Source organism: Emydura macquarii, unplaced genomic scaffold (assembly GCF_026122565.2).
Source record: "Emydura macquarii macquarii isolate MOO-44397 ecotype Brisbane River unplaced genomic scaffold, CSIRO-AGI_Emac_v2 contig_2531, whole genome shotgun sequence".
Lineage (NCBI taxonomy): Eukaryota > Metazoa > Chordata > Testudines > Chelidae > Emydura > Emydura macquarii.
Genome location: NW_027132668.1, coordinates 10299862 through 10317667, shown reverse-complemented (window position 1 = coordinate 10317667; position 17806 = coordinate 10299862). Strand labels below are relative to the sequence as shown.

At 40.6% G+C, this 17806-nt stretch overlaps 1 protein-coding gene across 4 annotated transcripts in view; it reads right to left on the bottom strand.

The window, feature by feature from the left end:
- COL4A1 (collagen type IV alpha 1 chain) overlaps positions 1 to 17806 on the bottom strand; it is a 204177-nt gene that overhangs the window by 18536 nt on the left and 167835 nt on the right. For all 4 annotated transcript variants that reach the window (XM_067563705.1, XM_067563706.1, XM_067563704.1 and 1 more), the window contains 10 exons: positions 16915 to 17067; positions 15470 to 15568; positions 15288 to 15377; positions 13944 to 14083; positions 12694 to 12824; positions 12537 to 12613; positions 11647 to 11745; positions 10304 to 10354; positions 7032 to 7217; positions 5882 to 6015 (listed from right to left, as the gene is read on the bottom strand). In XM_067563705.1, coding sequence (XP_067419806.1) covers positions 5882 to 6015; positions 7032 to 7217; positions 10304 to 10354; positions 11647 to 11745; positions 12537 to 12613; positions 12694 to 12824; positions 13944 to 14083; positions 15288 to 15377; positions 15470 to 15568; positions 16915 to 17067 — 1160 coding nt within the window. The remainder of the gene's footprint in view (positions 1 to 5881; positions 6016 to 7031; positions 7218 to 10303; positions 10355 to 11646; positions 11746 to 12536; positions 12614 to 12693; positions 12825 to 13943; positions 14084 to 15287; positions 15378 to 15469; positions 15569 to 16914; positions 17068 to 17806) is intronic.

Genomic DNA, 17806 nt, shown 5'->3' with positions numbered 1-17806 from the left:
GAATTTGCACCAATCGGGTGGGGCGATAGACGGCACGTCTATCTCTATTTTGGCACCAGCCCACCTGCCTACAGAACACATCAACAGAAAGGGCTATATTTCTATGGTTACGCAAGCATTGGTGGGTTACTTGGGACACTTCACCAACATCAGTGACGGCTGGTCAGGGAAGGTGCATAACACTCGCACCTTTAAAAACACAGGATTGTTCAGAGAGCTGCAAGCAAGCCATTCTTTCCTGTCCATTGGATTATCATTGATGATGTTGAAATGCCAACAGTGATTCTGGAGGACCCAGCCTACACCTTGCTCCCCTGGCTAATGAAGCTGTACACTGTCCCTTTGACGGCACCATGGAAAGATTTAGCTACCCGCTCAGCAGGTGCAAAATGACAGCGATGAAGGTACTTTTTGGTAGACTGGATCTCAGAGAGAAAAACAGCCCAATGGTTATAGCTGCCAGTTGTCTGCTGCATTATCTATGTGAGGCAAAGGAGGAAAAAACTGCTACCGGGCAGAGGAGCTGTCTGCTGACTCTGAACAGTCAAACAGAAGGGCCATTACATGAGCCCAGGATGGAGCTATGTGGTTACAGGAGGCTTTGACAGAGAACTGTCACGGTCAGGCACAGTCATGTGCTGTGCTTGACTGTGCTCTGGCCCTGAAGGTTGGTGAGCTGTCAGGAACAGTGCCTGGTGTACATTTATACATATAACTTTGTACCTTGTAATGAACCTGTGAACGGTTCTGTTCTGCTCCCCATTTATAACTATTGCACTGTCTTTCACTGAAACCATGAATTAGGCAGTGCTTGCTGTACATTTACACCCATGACTGGGTGTTTTCTTGCACCTATGAGTTCTGGGATTCTGTACGCTCCAAGTACTGCTTGCTTTGCGTCCTGCCACACATTCTGCAGTACATGCACTGAACAGCAAGGATGAATTTATTTTCAAAATACAGACTTGCCTTCACTGACAACAGCAGTGAAATGAAACAATGCAAAAGCACAAGGACAATGCAATTCAATACAAACGCCCAACCTAAGTTTACCAAACGCAACTTTAAATTTAGAAGGGCAGCAAGCGGTTCTGTCCATTTCAGTGAAGAAATGCAGTCCATTTTGGCCACACGCACATCAGTTGTGACTTTCACAGGTCAATGTATGTGAAGTTGTGGTTGTCTTGACTGTCCCCATGGTGTGGAGTGGTAGTGGTATGGATGAAGCCTAGGGTTCCATGTGGATTTTTGGGGGGTGCAGGGAGCTGCCACCTCTCCAGTGACTGCAAAGGGTGGCAAATTTGTTAGTGTTGGTCAGCTAGGATCTGCAGCGTTTGTGTTAGCTGTCTGAGAAGCCTCATTGTGTACTGGTGCATCTCCCTCTCCATCTCCTTTTCCTGATGGGATTCTTGGGTCTTTCTCCATTTTCACCTGTCCTCTCTGTCCCCATGTTGGCCCACCATTCCCTTTCTTCATAGTCCAATGGAGCACTGGCTTGCAGGATCTCACTGAACATATCATCTCTCATCCTCATCTTTCTCCCCTTCAATAGGGTCAGGCATTCCACGAGTGTGGAGGGTCACTCCTGAAGGCTGCAACAGCAGCAGCTACAGATAGAACGGAAATATCGATCATCGTTCTTACAGTCAACACGGAAAGTGAGAAATCAATTTCAAAACTCCCTTCCCTCATTTCCACAAAAATTTGTAATAAAACATACTTACTGTCACTTCAGCTGTGGAGCACCTCTGCACAGCACTGCTCTCCTGCCCCAGCCACAGTGAGTATTGCTCGCAAGGGACCAGGCAAGGGCAAAGGAGAGTATTAACATTTTCAGTTGCATGAAACAATTTGGTGCCTATTTCCTTGGGTACAAGTATAGGGCAACAGCACAGAGAACTGGCACTATTTTTCATAGGTGGTGGTGATTTTAGCTGATATCTCACTCTTGAGTGTCACAGTGGTGCAGAGAACATGGCATCCCGAAACCAGCCAGGACCGTATGCCACTAGCCTGGTTACTACAATGGTGCCTGCCAAAATCATGGTGGAATGGTGCGGGAAAGTGTCCTATCACAGAGGAAGAAATAAGATGGATATCCTTAGAAACCTTTGGTAGAGAACTGCAGAGTAACTCCATGAAAGTTTCATCAAGGTCTCTCAAGAGGATAACAGGGATATCCTTAGGTACATAACAAACTTCTCCACATGGCCCTAACTGCCCAATCTTACAGGGGAATGAAAAGAAGATAACAAATGTACCTCAGTTTTTTGTACGGCTACCTCTTCTCAAATAAGTAAAACAATGAAAAGTCAATACATATGTCTTTGGGAACTTGGGCTGGGCCAGGGGTCATCTTTACAATTAAACATTGTGAGGGAAAATGAATGCATTCACTTACCCAAGGTTCCTTCTTTTGCTTTGTGCTTGCCCATGCTTGGTTGCTGGGACTGACTAGGCTGCGGTAGAGTCTCTACAGGTCCTGGCTCATGGCATAGCCAGATGCCCTCCCCCTCGCAGTGCATCTCCCTCCCTCCTTTTCTTCCTCCACCTCCTCACTGTTCATGCCAGAGGTCTACATCTCAGGCTCTACTGAAGTATCCACAGTGGTCTGCAAGGTGCTGGTGGGGTTTCTGCCAAGTATGGCATGCAGCTTGTTGTAAATTGGCACATATGGAGCTCAGCACCAGATTGACTGTTGGCCTCTTTTGCCTTGTGGTACGCCTGCCACAGTTCCTTTGCTTTCATGCGGCACTGCTACTGATCCCTGTAGTACCACTTCACCTGCATCTCCTGTACAATCTGCACATAGATGTCCTTGTTTTCATGAACGTTCTATAACTGTGCCTGAACAGTTTCTTCTTCCCACAGGCCCAGGTGATCCAATATCTCCTGTCTGCTCCAGGCATGAGTGTGTCAAGAGTGTATAGCTGACATAGTCAATTGGGCAGCTGCACATAACAAGGGAGAGCTGCTAGGTGTGGTCACCAAGTCCAGCAATCAGTAAAAGGCATTTAAAAAAGACAGGATTTTAAAGGGGGACAGGAGGGGCTTCTGGTGTCTGCAAACCCTGGGCAGTGGAGTTCACATTTGTGACCAGAGCTGTCAGCGTCAGGCATTGTGGGACAACTGTTGGAGGACTGTTAGGATGGACATAGGTCATTCGATGTCTACACTTGCACTGTGTCAACCACAGTACTTTGACTATAGCTCAACACCATTCGGGGAGATGGTTTTACTGCACCAGCATAACAGGGCACTTATGTCGACAGGAGAGAAATTTGAGCGTAGATATGTGTATAAATAGGCTGATGCAAGGCAGCTTACATTGACCTAACTTGGTAGTGTAGACCAGGCCTGTGCTAGAGGAAAATCAGGCCCACATACTATAAGACTCACACAAGACATAGCAAACTCATTAGTCACCCAATAGAATTTCTTGACAGTATCTTTAAACAGCTGTTTTTAGTTTCTATTTCAAATGACGCGGAATAAGCATCTAAGCATACCTTAGAGATTCCCACAACAAATTGCTAACACAAGTCCTAAACACTACAGTGATCATGAGACATTATTATTATATAACATTTTCATACAGCTCCGTAGGTGTGCAGAGAAAATACAGACATAGACCCAGATCCAAAAATGTATTTAGGCACCTAACTTCTTTGAAATTAATGGGAATTAGGCACCTAAATACCTTTGAGGAACTGGGCTATAGTCCTTGCGCTAAGAAATTTACAAGATAGGTTAGAGATAGTGTGATGGGTACACAGAGAGAAATTACATCAGGAAGGCGAAAGGAGATATTCACAAAATAAAAGTGATGTGGTTAATTGTAGCCATAAAGCACATGGCACACATCAATTATTTATTTTAAAAAGAAGCATGCTCTATGTATAAGCTGAATATTACATTGCCTGATTGCTTGCCTGGGCCTGAGCAGCACCAAGGATGAAGGTCAGAATCATTTAGAAAATAATCATGAGGAAAGGCCTCTCAGTCTACCTCCCCCAAAGAAACTGTAGGCTTGTGCTCCCCAACCTGACTCATAGAAGTGGAGCTGGTTGGGAATTTTCCATCAGAATGATTTTTCAACAGAAAAAAGAAAAAAGTTTCTGCAAAATCAACAGGAAAATTTTGATTTTGCCAAAGTCTTTCAATTTTCTGTCAGAAAAATCATAATGAAATATGTTGTTCTGGGTTGGTTCCACCTGAAAGAAAATATTTCAGTTTGTTGAACTGACCTGAAATGTTTAGTTTCAAGTCAATTCAACAATAAACTGCATTTCCCTACGGTGGTATATTGGTCATGTGAATTGTAGTTCAGATGATAATCTCTTCTAGAAGCTGGCTTCCTGGCTGAACTATATCTCCCATGATGCAACATGGTCTCCCCTCTGACCAGGTATCATGGTGCATGGCCGTGAGTGCTTCATGGGAGATGTAGTCTGGTTTGGACGACTGGCCTATGGGGGAAAATAGGGACATCAGACACCTGAACCCAACTCCCTTGAGGCAATGCAACACCACAGGAAGGTGCAGTTTAATATTTAATTGACGCAAAACAAAATGTTTCAGGTCAGATAAATAACACCAAAATGAAACATTTTGATTTGGGAATGTTGAAGTGTTACGTTTCAACTGAAAATTATTGAAACTTCTCATTCTGTGAAATATTTAAATTCTTTGTCCTGATTTGGAAACAAATCATTTGTTGAAATATCAGAATTTCTCTCCCATGGGAAATTCTATTTTCATTCACTTCTGCTTATAAATGTTCTGGGTACTTAGTAAAGGGAAGTCTATGCTGGAATTCACATTTGAATCTTGCTGTCAATGTACGGTGAGACCATCTGTCTCTTGGAGTTACTAATGACATAAAACTATTTCGAATGTGGAAAGCTGGTGACCAAGAAGGATCCAGCTTAAAAAATTCAAGACACCGGCTTAAGCATCACTGTAGAAGCAGCCCCTTGGAGACAGAAGAACATCCAGTTTGGCTTTGCATTATGAAGCACCTGTTCCTCTGAGTACACCACTGGCTTCCTATTTCCCACATTCGGACCTTAATGACTCCTTTCTTGAGTCTCTCTCCATCCTGTACAATAAGTCTGGTGGTGCCGTGCCTGTTCTCTTATCCCTGTTTTTATTCATCTATTTTTATTTTATCTTATTTTATTTTAATTTCCTGCTAGAAAAGGGAATGAGCTACAACCTGGAGAGAACTGTGCTTCAAGAAATGAGGAGACAAATACTGAGAGGAAGAGTATAGAACCTTGTAGATTTTAGCGGACAGAGATTGTCACCTCATTCTTTCTAGTAGATGGAGATACACAGCATTACTGAAGGAATTTTTTTTTGGATGGGAGAAGAGGACTGATATATGGCAATAATGTACATGTTTCTACATCAACAGCTGTAATTCATCAGTGACAGAACTGAAAGTGCACTTACTTTATTTGAATGGTTTCATATCTTACTCAAACAGCTCAGATATTTTCAGCATGCAATTTATTGTGAAATATGCAATCTTTAAAATTACATATGAATTCTTTTGTAGGTGTGCTGCAGCCATCCTGTACTGTTAATACACTGTAAATTTTATGCTGGTTGTTTGGACGTTGTCATTTGCTGTCTATAAAGTTCTAATAAGTTCATTAGCTCATTGTTAAGCAGCCCTTAAAACAGAGAATTGAAATGTTTTGAAATAGACTTTACAGTCAGCAGAGAATCTGGAAGCACTTTGGAAATAAAGTATCATTAGTTTGAAAAAGAAATATCTATGATTAATGCATCCATTAACTGGAAGAAACAAGTTGACCACTATGTGCTACTGAGCTACACTGGAGAAATCGCTAATGTATTTAAAGTAACTTACAGGTATGCCTTGGAATCCCTGATCACCTTTTATTCCAAGTCTTCCAGGTGACCCAGGCCAACCCGTGTTTCCTTTTTCTCCTTTGGCTCCATCTAGTCCTGGAGGTCCTGGTCGTCCCATTGGACCTGGTAGACCTAAAATGGAGGGATAGGGAAAAGTTTCTTGGCAAATTTGTTTTCTATAAGACATCAGTATTTGGATTAGGACCAGATGGCCCAAGGTAAAGGTGGGCAAGATCGAAATAATGCTGGTAAGGGGTAGGAATGTTTCTACGACTAGCGAGGACTACCTGTCCAATGGGTCACTTTCCAGTTCAAGTAGTTTCAAAGTTTTAGGGTCCAACTGAACTCATTGCTGCTACTGGAGAAGCAGGTTGAGACAGGATTGAGAAATACCTTATTTCTCCTTAGACTCTATGAAGCTAGGCGGCTTCACATTTCCTTTGGACAAGAATCTACCATAGTGATCCACACATTAATCTCCTCCAAACTGAATTACTGTAATTCACTGTAGCTGGGGCTGAACAAGAAGCAATGCAGAGGCTTCTGCTCGTGCAGAACTTGGCAGCTCATGCTGCTATGAGCTAATCGCTCCTGTGCTCCACACTCTCCACTGCCTTTTAATCCACTTCCATCGCCAACTCAAGGCCTTCACCCCAATTTTCAAATACATCAATAGGCTAGGACCCAACATCATCAGCTATGGCATGTCCATCCATGGCTTGCCAAGACAGCTACACTCTCTGGTACAAAACTACTAATAAAACCCCGGATGAAACACATTGGAGCTGCAGATAAAGTGCTCTAAGTGAAAGGAGTTCATGGATGGAATGAACTAAGAGGAGAGATTAAAGTAACCCAAAGGCTGATCACTGTTAGGATACACTGCAAAACATTCCATTGGGAGAATGCTTTTCCAGGACAACTAGGAAGATTTCATTTTATATTAAAAAAGGATATATAAAAAGGTAAGAAACAAAATAAAGACTTAATACAAAGCAATATTAAATTATATTATTAATAGAAAGGAGATATCACTAATATCATAAGTGCTGACTAATAATAAAAATAAGTAATAAATTGTATATCATCATAAAACATTAGACATTTTACAGTTAATAGAATTTTAATATTTCAGTACATTCTCTTACCTGAAAGTCCAGGTTGACCCTGGGCTCCTCTGTCTCCTTTAGGACCTTCCATTGGTCTACCTGGTAGTCCGGCAGCACCCTGTTGGCCTGGAGGACCCTGTGGACCGAGAAATCCTGCTTCTCCTTTTGAGCCAGGAATCCCCGGGCTTCCTGGGGAGCCTGGAAAACCCACATCACCTTTTGCACCTAAGATTTAAAACAACCACCAAAGTTTTTAGACAAAGGATGATAATCACTGAAACATTTTGCATCATTATGTGCTGATCATCTTTATTTCTGTGATAAATATTGATCTTCCTATAGACATTTGGATTACAATGAAATTCTTTGTGGAAATATCATTTCCAGATACCAGATCTTTGTAAGTCGGGTAAAAGAAATGGTCAGCTTGACTGAACGGTCTGGTTATATGAATTGTTTGCAGCTTATTGCCCACCCACTTCCATCACCTTCATCCACTGCACTCACACTAACTCTTAAGGGCTAAATCCTAAAGCCACAATTAATCAGCCACAACTCCACTGATTTGTACACAGTGGAAGTTTTGCCTGAGTAAGGGCAGCAGGATTTACTACAGAAGAAGAGGATAGATTTACCGAGATCCACATTTAAAACATATGCATTTTTTCCCAAGTTTGTACAAATAGGTAATTTAAAGCTGAATTTTAGAACTGTCATTACTCACTCAATGTATTATACATTAACTGGTGAAAATATGTAAAATAAAATAAAATTAAATGGTAAAAGACAGGGAAAATAGTTTCCCTGTCACCTTTCACATATGGAGCCAGCCTTTTAAATCTTTTTTAATCTCTTTTTCAGCTACAATTAATTTGGCGTGTAAATTATGTCTTTTAGGTGTCTACCTGATGAGTGGATGTAATCAGGTAGTTAGATATATAGAGACTTCAATTGTGCCTACAAAATGAGAGGATATGTGGTGAAAAGCAAACCCAGAATCTGAGTTTTAGTGCATCACTGAGTTGTGCTTATAAAATTTGCTTATTAAGATAACTCTCAGACACTGGGGTTTTCCCAGTAATGTTGTGTTTGTTAATTATCCTATGAGAAAAAAAAGCTAGTCAAAAGTAAGGAGCTAGAATTTTAAACAATGTCATATGCAGGTCTTCTCAATTTATAGAGAAAACTAGTTGTCAGAACACTGGCAAGTCATACTAAGGACTACCCAGAGTTTGTTCCATGACTTTGATTTTATATGTGGACTATCTGATTTGGTTTTATGAGGAGTTTTTTTTTTATTTGGATCTTTTAATTGGATTGCATTCCCTTTGTGAGCTGTGGCTTGCTATCTATTATCTGATCTGTTGTACTCTGCAGTAATCTTTACTGAGCTAACCAACTGTAAGCAGGGTCTGAATGTGCTCTCTCCTGACATCTAGTGATGAGCTGGGGGTAAAAGATTTCAGGAACAGACTGTATTTGCATAGACACACCTACACTCTGCCTAGGTGTGTTGCATGATGGAGCTGCTTTGCCAAACTGATCAATTTTGGCTAGTGTTGGGTTACAAATTACTTGAGTTTTGAGTGAAGGGGTAATAAAATGTTGTTATCTTTATTGTAAAGGTAAAGCATGCCCTGACTGAGTGGGTCACCCTAAACTGAACCTCACTCACTAATCAGGGGGTAGGGATGCGAAATCCCAATGACAGATGTTCCTACCTGGCAGTATGAGTTCCAGGGTTGGTCTACACTTACCTTGAAATTAGACGGCAGTCGACTGCTGTGTTTCCCTTCTGCGTGCCATCTTCACTGCACTGTGCCGACAGGAACTGTGTTCCTGTCAACGCAGCACTATACCCCTTGAGGAGGTGGATTACCCGTGTTGACTTCCTGATCGATTGAGTGGATCTACACTGACCACTCAGTCAATCCAGAAAGATCAATCTGACGGCAGCAACTTTGCCGCTGTCAGAACAGACATATCCTTAGACACCATTTGACCTTCCCCTCTTCAGTGTTTAAAGACAGAGCTAATTAGAGTCAATTAAGAGTCATTGTTTCTGTTCAATGATTACTAGCGCTAACTCACGGAGAAACAGTTCAAGGGGCTACGGTTGAGTCCTGATGTAGGGACAGTGATGAAAGGAAAGACAATGCAGAGGCTTTATTGGCAGCGAGGGTCCTTGCTACACAATGAAAACACTAAGAGCTGAAAATACTAAAGACCAGGGTTAAGCAGTGGAACCTCAGAACATGGCACCACAGGAGTGGCAGTGAATGTCCAACAGCAGCAGCATGCAACCAGCAGCAGCACAGAAAAGCAGCAGAGGCAGCAGTAAACAACCTGTCGCAGAGGCACACAGTGACCACAGAGACATTCCTCGATGCTCTCCCCCCACCACCACATGCTTGCTGGGCTGGGAGGTGAAACCCTGTGAACACACCTGTGGGCTCTGGGTCTTCGCTAACCGAGGACAGCCAACTGTGAGTGGGGTACAGCAGAAGGAGAGGGGAGTGATGTGTAAAAGGGATATTCATTCGTTGGACTTTCCCACTGCAAGGTGGGAAACTGAGGCAAAGGAGACTGCCCAACGCACTGTGGGGTGGGTGTTGCTTATGATTGAACATTTTGAATGTGATTGTAGTGTTTTCCCAAACTAATGTCTGGTTCCCTTTCTCTTTTATTAAAAGTTCTCTTTTGTTATACACAGACTCAGTGCTTGCAAGAGGGGAAGTATTGCTTCTCAGAGCAGTGTTTCGTTTTCCCAGATTACTGGGTGAGGGCTTGTATTGTTAAGATATTGAACACAGCCCATGCTGCTGTCAACTGCATCTGGCAGAAGGGTTACATAACATAATGAGTTGCTGTTTTGGTCATGATTTTAATCTCCATATTGATTTTAAAACAAACCCTTTCTAGTGAAGCATTACTGCCGTACACTGATCACTTATCGCTGATCCCAAGCTGCCCGGTGCACTGGTCTTTCACTAGACTTTGATTTTTACACAATTAGTATGGAAACAGAAGGACTTCAAATTCAGAAGCACACCACACAATACAAATATAGGAGTTATTTGTATTCTCTCACCGCAACACAACTTGCAGTAAATTCCACACTAAGAATAAATACCTATTTAGGGCATATATAACACATGTCCAAGATGCTGCCACTGTAATAGAAATTAGCAATTGACACCTCAGAGTTTTTGCTTCCAGATTTAAATAATAGAGCACATAAGAGAACACAACTGCAAATGTGTTTGAACTACACAATTAAGTTTGTAAAACTTTGTTTATTTTGATATTACCTTTATCTCCCTTTGCCCCAGAAAATCCTGGAAGTCCTTTACCTGGAATACCTACAAGGGCAGGCAGCAAAAACAAGATGACAAGACAGTAGTTACATTTAATCCATAATTAATCTCTATTAAAAAAAAGTCATCAGCATTTAAAAACGAATGGTTTATACACAAGCTTTTTAGGGCAAGGAATGACTTTCTGTTACATAATTGTACCGGGTCTAGCACCCTACGGCTCGATCTGCGACTGAGGCGCCCAGGTGCCACCACAGTTCCAATAATGAAGAAAGGATGAGCCTGCTCCAATGTTTCACAGCAAACTTGTTATAGGAAAAGATTTCCTAAGCAGCAAATCTTTAAAACTAGTGCCGGATTTTGCAATAGTTTTTCTTTCAAGCTTACACTGATGCACAATGAAGCTAACTAAAGCTGCTCATTTCCATGAAAGCTGGTCCAGGGCTCCATAGTGCTACACCAACTAAGAGCAGATTCATTTAGTACTAGGCCTTACTAATGGTGTTTATTTTAGGTATAATTTGTTGATGGTGGGTGCAGGGTGCTCAGCCTTTATTTTTGCATGTTCATTTTTAAGTCATAAAGAGTCAAATTGTGACATCTTTATTGAGGCAAACCCCTTCTGTATTCATTGAAATTTTGAGTAAGAATCTCAAGATTTGCTCCAAACTGCACTAACTGTACACATGGTTCTTTCCCCTCAAATTTATACCTTTTCAGGAATGCTGATTTGAAGAATATAATATTATTCTGCTGGATTTAAATATCCATGTCAACTTTAGGGGTCTGATGCTGCAGTCCTTATCAATACATGTCAATGGGAGTTAAGAGGAGATATAAAGATAGTCTTGATTCTGATGAAAAAATTTGGTTTTCCCACAGAAATTTTGAAACACTTTTTTCTGTTTCATATAGATTCATGTTATTTACATATTTTGTTTTAAAAACCAAAATGACATTTTAAGTCTATTTGAAGTAAAAGTTTTCATTACAAATCAGTTCAAAACTTCCGTCGGCAAAACCTTTTTTTTAAAACTGAAATATTTCAAAGAAAGATTGTTGTTGCAAATTTCTTATAGGGAAAAAATATCGGTGTTCAGACCATCCATACCTTTTTCCTAAGAAGCTTTCTGACCAAATGACCAGCGTTATAGTAGTTTGCAAGGCATTATACAAACTTCAGTATATAACGCTCTCAATGTAAGTACCTAAAAACTACATGGTCCTCCATCTTATTTGATTGTGCAATCAGACACTTCCTGTGCTTTTCTGTAATAAATATCTTACATATATGTACATTTTAACACAAAAGAAATGTCATATGGTATGGTGCTTACCTTGATCACCCTTTGCTCCAGGCGAACCTGGGATTCCATCATAACCCTTTTCACCTTTCTGTCCAGGGACACCAGAAGGACCTTGAGAACCAGGCTCACCTGAAAAATCATTCATTGCCATTTTATACCCAACCCAACAGCCATCAGATTTTTACACATCTTTCCCTCAATGGAAACTTAGGTTATGATACTGCTCCCATTGAAGTCAAACAGCAGTTATTCGCTATAGACTTGATTCTGCTCTCACTCTACACTGGTATTACACTGGCAGAACTCCACCACCTTCATTGCTGTTATGCCTGAATTACACCAGTGTGAGAGAAGATTTAGTCCTTATAGTTTCTTATACTAATAGTTGTGAACCTAGCTAAGATTAGAATATAGGGAACTCTAGTAAGAGCTTGAGTCTTCTTCCTATCACCCATTGAATATGAGGTGCTTGTGTCCTGCAGAGAGAGAACTGGGCCATGAGAATTCACACCATCATTCCTAATAACCTGAGTCAGCACTCTGGCATGCTAGTTTTACACTGGTGATGTTACACCAATGTAACATACTGGAGAATCAGGGCCTAAAGGTCAACGTGAGGGTGTTAAAATGCAATTAGTAATGATAAAACAGATGATGGTAGCCACAAATGATACGGAAGAAAAACAGACCTACAAACAACTTTGAAGAACCAGTTTCCCCCATCTTAAAATGATGGGTTTTGTCTTGCAACACCCCCCATCCCGCCAACTCCAAATTTTTCACTTGTAAAAAGAACAAATGTGACCAGGAATCTTTGAGACAAAATAAATACAGAAGCCCACAATGTCATGTTCAGTCACTCTTTAGAGTGGAAAGTGCACTTGAAAAGGTGCTTTTTAAAAATGAAGCGAATTCTTTACCTGCTTCTCCTTTTAAACCTGGAATGCCATCCAAGCCAGAGAGTCCTTTTTCACCCTTTTCCCCTTGGCCACCAGGGCTGCCTATAGAGAGCAAGAGGATTTGATTGACTGACTGTACATTTACTATCGTTAGTTTGACATTAAATGTTTTTACGACTTGCCTGGATATCCTGCAATGCCAGGTAATCCTTTGGGACCAGGATGACCAGGCATTCCTGGAATTCCGGCGCTCCCCTTGTCACCTTTTTCACCAGAGAAGCCTGGAACTCCTATCCTTCCTGGGTCTCCCTATGAGAAAAAGAACAAACAACGAAAGCCACACACTTAAAATGTGGTAAAATGGCATATCATAGTCTGTGATATTAAATCATTTTTTTCTCCATTATATCCACTATGGTACCAAAGAATTCCATCCTCTTTATTTAGGATTAAATTCAGTGAAGTCTGTAGGTTTACAAACACATGATTATCTTAATTAATTCTATTTATGTAGTGCACAGAGGACCAGAAGCCTTCTTATATGCTCAATTGGGGCTCATTTATCATTTTTTTCTGCCAGTGATAAAGATTGCAGTTTTCTATAAGTTATTCACATAACTTTATTGCACTTAGTTACCTTCAAAGTCCAGTTTGTCAAAATTCTTTATTTGCTGTTAAATAAAGAGGTTTTAATTTTATAATTTTTATTCCAAAGTTCAAATGATACTCTAAAATGTTTGCCTTCAAAAAGTCTTGTGAACCAACATCATAACCACTTTCAGAATATGTTCTTTCGGAGAACGAATTAAGTCTATCTATGGCACTTATATGGCCCCATTACTATATTATCTGAGCACCTCACCATCTTTTAATGCATTTAACCTCTTCAAATCCCTGTAAGGAAGGGAAGTCAGAATATGTTTTAGTATATTGTGTTTTTGCATCTCTCCTAAGAACCTTCTTAGCCTTTTTTTAAGAGTTCATTTTTTTCATTTCCAGTGATGTAAATTAATTTTATTTTATGGGGAGAGAATAAATTAACATTGCCAGAAAATTTGGTCCCATTGTGCCATGGAGTATATGAGGGCCTCCCCCCCATCCTCCTCTCCCCACACACGCATCTGCCAGCCATCTCAAGTCTAGACCCATTTTACACATGGGGACCTGAGACACAGAGGCTAGTGACTTGTCCAAGGTGATACAGGAAGTCCATAGTAGATCAGGGACGTGAACCCAGGTCTCCTATGTCCATAGCCACCAGCCCATCCTTCCTCTATTTTACACACACACGCACATACACTTGACGATTCCACTCAGATGTTAAAATAAAGAGAATGAAATTTAACTGAATAACGTATGAACAAAAGAATCTTTTAGAATGAAGGACTTATTAGAAATGAGGCCAGTCACTTATGGGATTGTAAATACCTTCTCACCCGGAGAACCTGGAATGCCAATCCCTGGAATACCCCTGTCGCCTTTGTCTCCTTTTGTCCCTTGTGATCCAGGGTACCCTGGTAGACCTGGTGAGCCTGGCACACCTGGCACACCTTTTTCTCCATGTGTTCCTAACCATAAAATAAAAAGTTTATTAAATCTGTGGCATCCCACCAATAAAGACAAATATCTGTTATTAAGTTGTTACCTCGAAACGACTCTGAATGTTAGAACTACAAAACAAGTGAATTGCTGTACTATCTAGTAAATAAAGATAAGGAAGACCTTTGTCATCTAAGAAAGTGAATTGTTTTTGGTACTTCCCCTGTTTTATTATACATAAATGTTCAGAAGGGTGCCTCTGATTCAGCCATGCACACAACCAAAATAATAAAAAAAAAATGTTCAGGTTCCCATAAAGAGCAACTGACAAATGCAACTTGTAATATGCCTATTTGATCAATGGAACCAGAATGATTTCCAGGTTACCTAGCATATTTAGTAGCAATTTAGTAATTAAAACAGTCTATGAGAGGTTGATTGGCCTACTCAGGTGATAATGTGCTCCTAAATATGAGAAAATATAGAACTGGCCAACGGGAACCAGAGGTCATGCAGTTTGATGCACCTTTTCTCTCCGTTGCTCAATGATCTCAAAGGCCAATTTGACTAAGAACTAAAATTAATCTGAACAATTTATGAGCAGTAGAAGCAGTAGAAGTTGTAAGACAAATTAGCCTGCTTTGATGCTACTACTGACCTGGGCCATATTTGAACCAGTGGCAAAAGGACAGCATTACCTCTGCTATCGAATCTGTCTATGTAAATAGCAGAGTTTAACAAGAACATTTTCTTTGGCTGAGCACTAACAGTAATTATTTTTAACTTCAGGATTTTAAGGATCAGAATGTGGCCAGACCCAGGAGCACAAGGGGCAATAAGTTCCCTATACCATGTGGAGCCTTTCTACATCTCGACTCCAGGCCCAGGGGAGAACAGGAGCAGTGTGTCCAGTGCTGGGGAATGAGTGAGTAGAGCCTGGACTCTGTCCCGCCGTTCCAAATTGCTGGCCAGCAGAGATGAGCCAGCATGAGGAGGGATGTAAACTGCACTCACTGAGGGAAATTATTTCCCTCTAAAGTAAAGAGAAAACTCAGTCACAATTCTTTCCCTGGGTATCTGTCCTATGTGCTGCCCCATATTCAGGCCATTGACTGAAGTTCTCAATCTACCCCTAAAATATTTTAAGATCTGTATTTCCATCACTATTTTGACCAGCCACTCTTCATACATCTCTTTATGTAGGTGATCTGCTAAGTTCAGAGCATCTGGTACCTGGCAAACCCATTTCTCCAATTGACCCTTTTTGTCCTGGAAATCCTGGGTCACCTGGGAATCCTGGAGGGCCTTGTTCACCTTTTTGTCCTATGAACAATGAGAAATATTACAAATTCCATTAGTTAAAAAGGATTACAAAAGTTTGTGATAGTTACATTTATTAAAAGCTGCAAACATACCAGGAAGTCCCGGGAAGCCAGGTTCACCATCCTTCCCTGGCATTCCTGGTTCACCATAATCCCCTATTTTTCCCTTTTCTCCTAAAAGTCCTTCTTGTCCTGGATATCATAAAAAACAAAATTAATTTTCAATTAACTTTGGTTAATTTTTACAGGCAAATAGGCAAATGTGAGAATCTTGATAGTTGTCCCTTCTCTCTACTAAACAAGGAAATGGATGAATTCAAACTTCAGATGCAGTGCAGTAAGATTGTCAGAGTTATCTCGCACACCAGCCACGCATATGTTACCAAAATTAACTTCGTTGGGAGTGCGCACAATCACAGTTTTGCATTTCTTTTGTAACATAAGTGGCAAGATGTGTCTCAAAAAAGAACATGAAAAGAAACATAATACATTCAGAATGGATGAATGTATTTATGACATCTAACAGAAAGCTAGTCACCTATTATTAATTAGCTTAATGTGTAATGAGACACCAGATAGTATCAGGTTGCAACATGAATGACTGAGGTGACTATTTTGCTGTCTAAGAAGGTCACTGAGGGGTCTGTCTATGGGCAAGAGGCTGCTTGAGTGACATCTGTGTTGGCTCAAATATGAAAGCCCCTGCTACCCTTTATTTACCTAACTTTAGGCCATCATCTAAGAGTTCCCTTATGCTATTGTCCACTGGACAAATGAAATGCCTCCCCTTCTAGCCCCTAGCCATTATCCTGTGAACAATTTCTCCCTGCAAGACACAAAATGAAGACAGTTCAAAAGGAATTGACAATCTTAGAGAGAAACGAAGAAGTCAGAACATATAGAGAAACCCAGAGGAAAGAGTAACTCTGAATTAAATTTTTTTATCTTTATATTTTGTTATTTGATTCACTTCTTGTTAGCATCATATAAGAAATTAGTCTTAATGAGGAATCTGGGTACTAAAGAGTAGCTATAGAAATTTTTTAAACAAAAGATTTGTTAAAAAATGGCTTTTGTTTGAAATTGAATTTTTGCAACAAACATTGTTGAAAGATTCATTATTACCAAAAAAATGTTGTGCCTTTTACCCAATGTTTGTATTAAAGAAAATTATCAAAAAGGTTACTGAAAAGGTCATTGAAAGTTCACATTTATCAAAAAATGGATTAGTGTTAAAACCAAAAATTTCAATAACCATTTTGATAATGATTTTGATAAAAAAAATAAGTAAAAATGAAAAAGATTCATTAAAAAAACAAACACAAAATTGGGTCTGTTTCAAAACATTTGAAAGAATAACAATTTTGAGGTTTCAAAATTTTTCAAAAACAAAGATTTTGACTTGTTTAGTTTGCTGTGTGAAACTCCTAGATTTTGATTTTTGAAAACTTGTTTTCTAAAACCGAGATATAAGCATAATCTTTAATACGCAATAGATAAAGATCAGTACTTATTCAAATGTAAAGATTAAAGATTACCTTTTTCTCCTTGGTCTCCCTTTTGGCCTTTCATACTTCCCATGTCTACTAAATCCATGGTTCCTGGTTCTCCTGGTAGACCTACTTCACCTTTGTCCCCTTTGAAACCAGGATCACCACGTGATCCTGACGTACCCGGAAAACCTGGGGCACCTGTGGTGAGAGAATACCAGATAGAACACCACAGTAACATATGATGCATTACAGATCCATACAAAAAAATATAATTACTAATTCAAACTGTGAGTTAAGTGTACCATGATCAGGGGAGACCGGTTTATTTCCGCAGGTGTAGGATGATGTAATTTTTACTCCATGGTCCCATGGAAGTAGCTATGCTGCAAGGGAGTTTGAGTTCTGCTAAGAAGAAAGCTGCTTTAATTTATGACCAGGGCTCTACAGCAGCTCTGCTTAAGGAGTTGGCCTGTGAGGATGTTTAAATCAGTGCATCTTTCAGGAAGTGTGGCCCTCCCACTTTCTCAACTGCACCTACCTCGTCCCAGCAGAATGCGGTTCTGGGTGGAAGGAAGAAATGGTTATTCCCCTGGTGCAGTAACTGATGTTTTTCAAGATGTGTGTCCCTGTGGGTGCTCCACTTTACGTGTTGTCATGTCCTTGATTGGAGATCTTTTAGCAGTACTCATCTGGGTCGCGCATGTGCAGCTCCCATCTCGTAGCGCCATTGGCGCACCTTCTGGCGTGCGTGCGACCTGACCCCTCTGTTCCTTCTGTACTGGAGAGTCCTGTTCTAGAACTCTGAAGTAGAGGGGAGGAGGGTGGGTAGTGGAGCATCCGCAGTGACACACATCTCGAAGAACATCAGTTACTGCACCAGGTGAGTAACCATTTCTTCTTCTTCGAGTGATGTGCCTGTGGGTGCTCCACTTTAGGT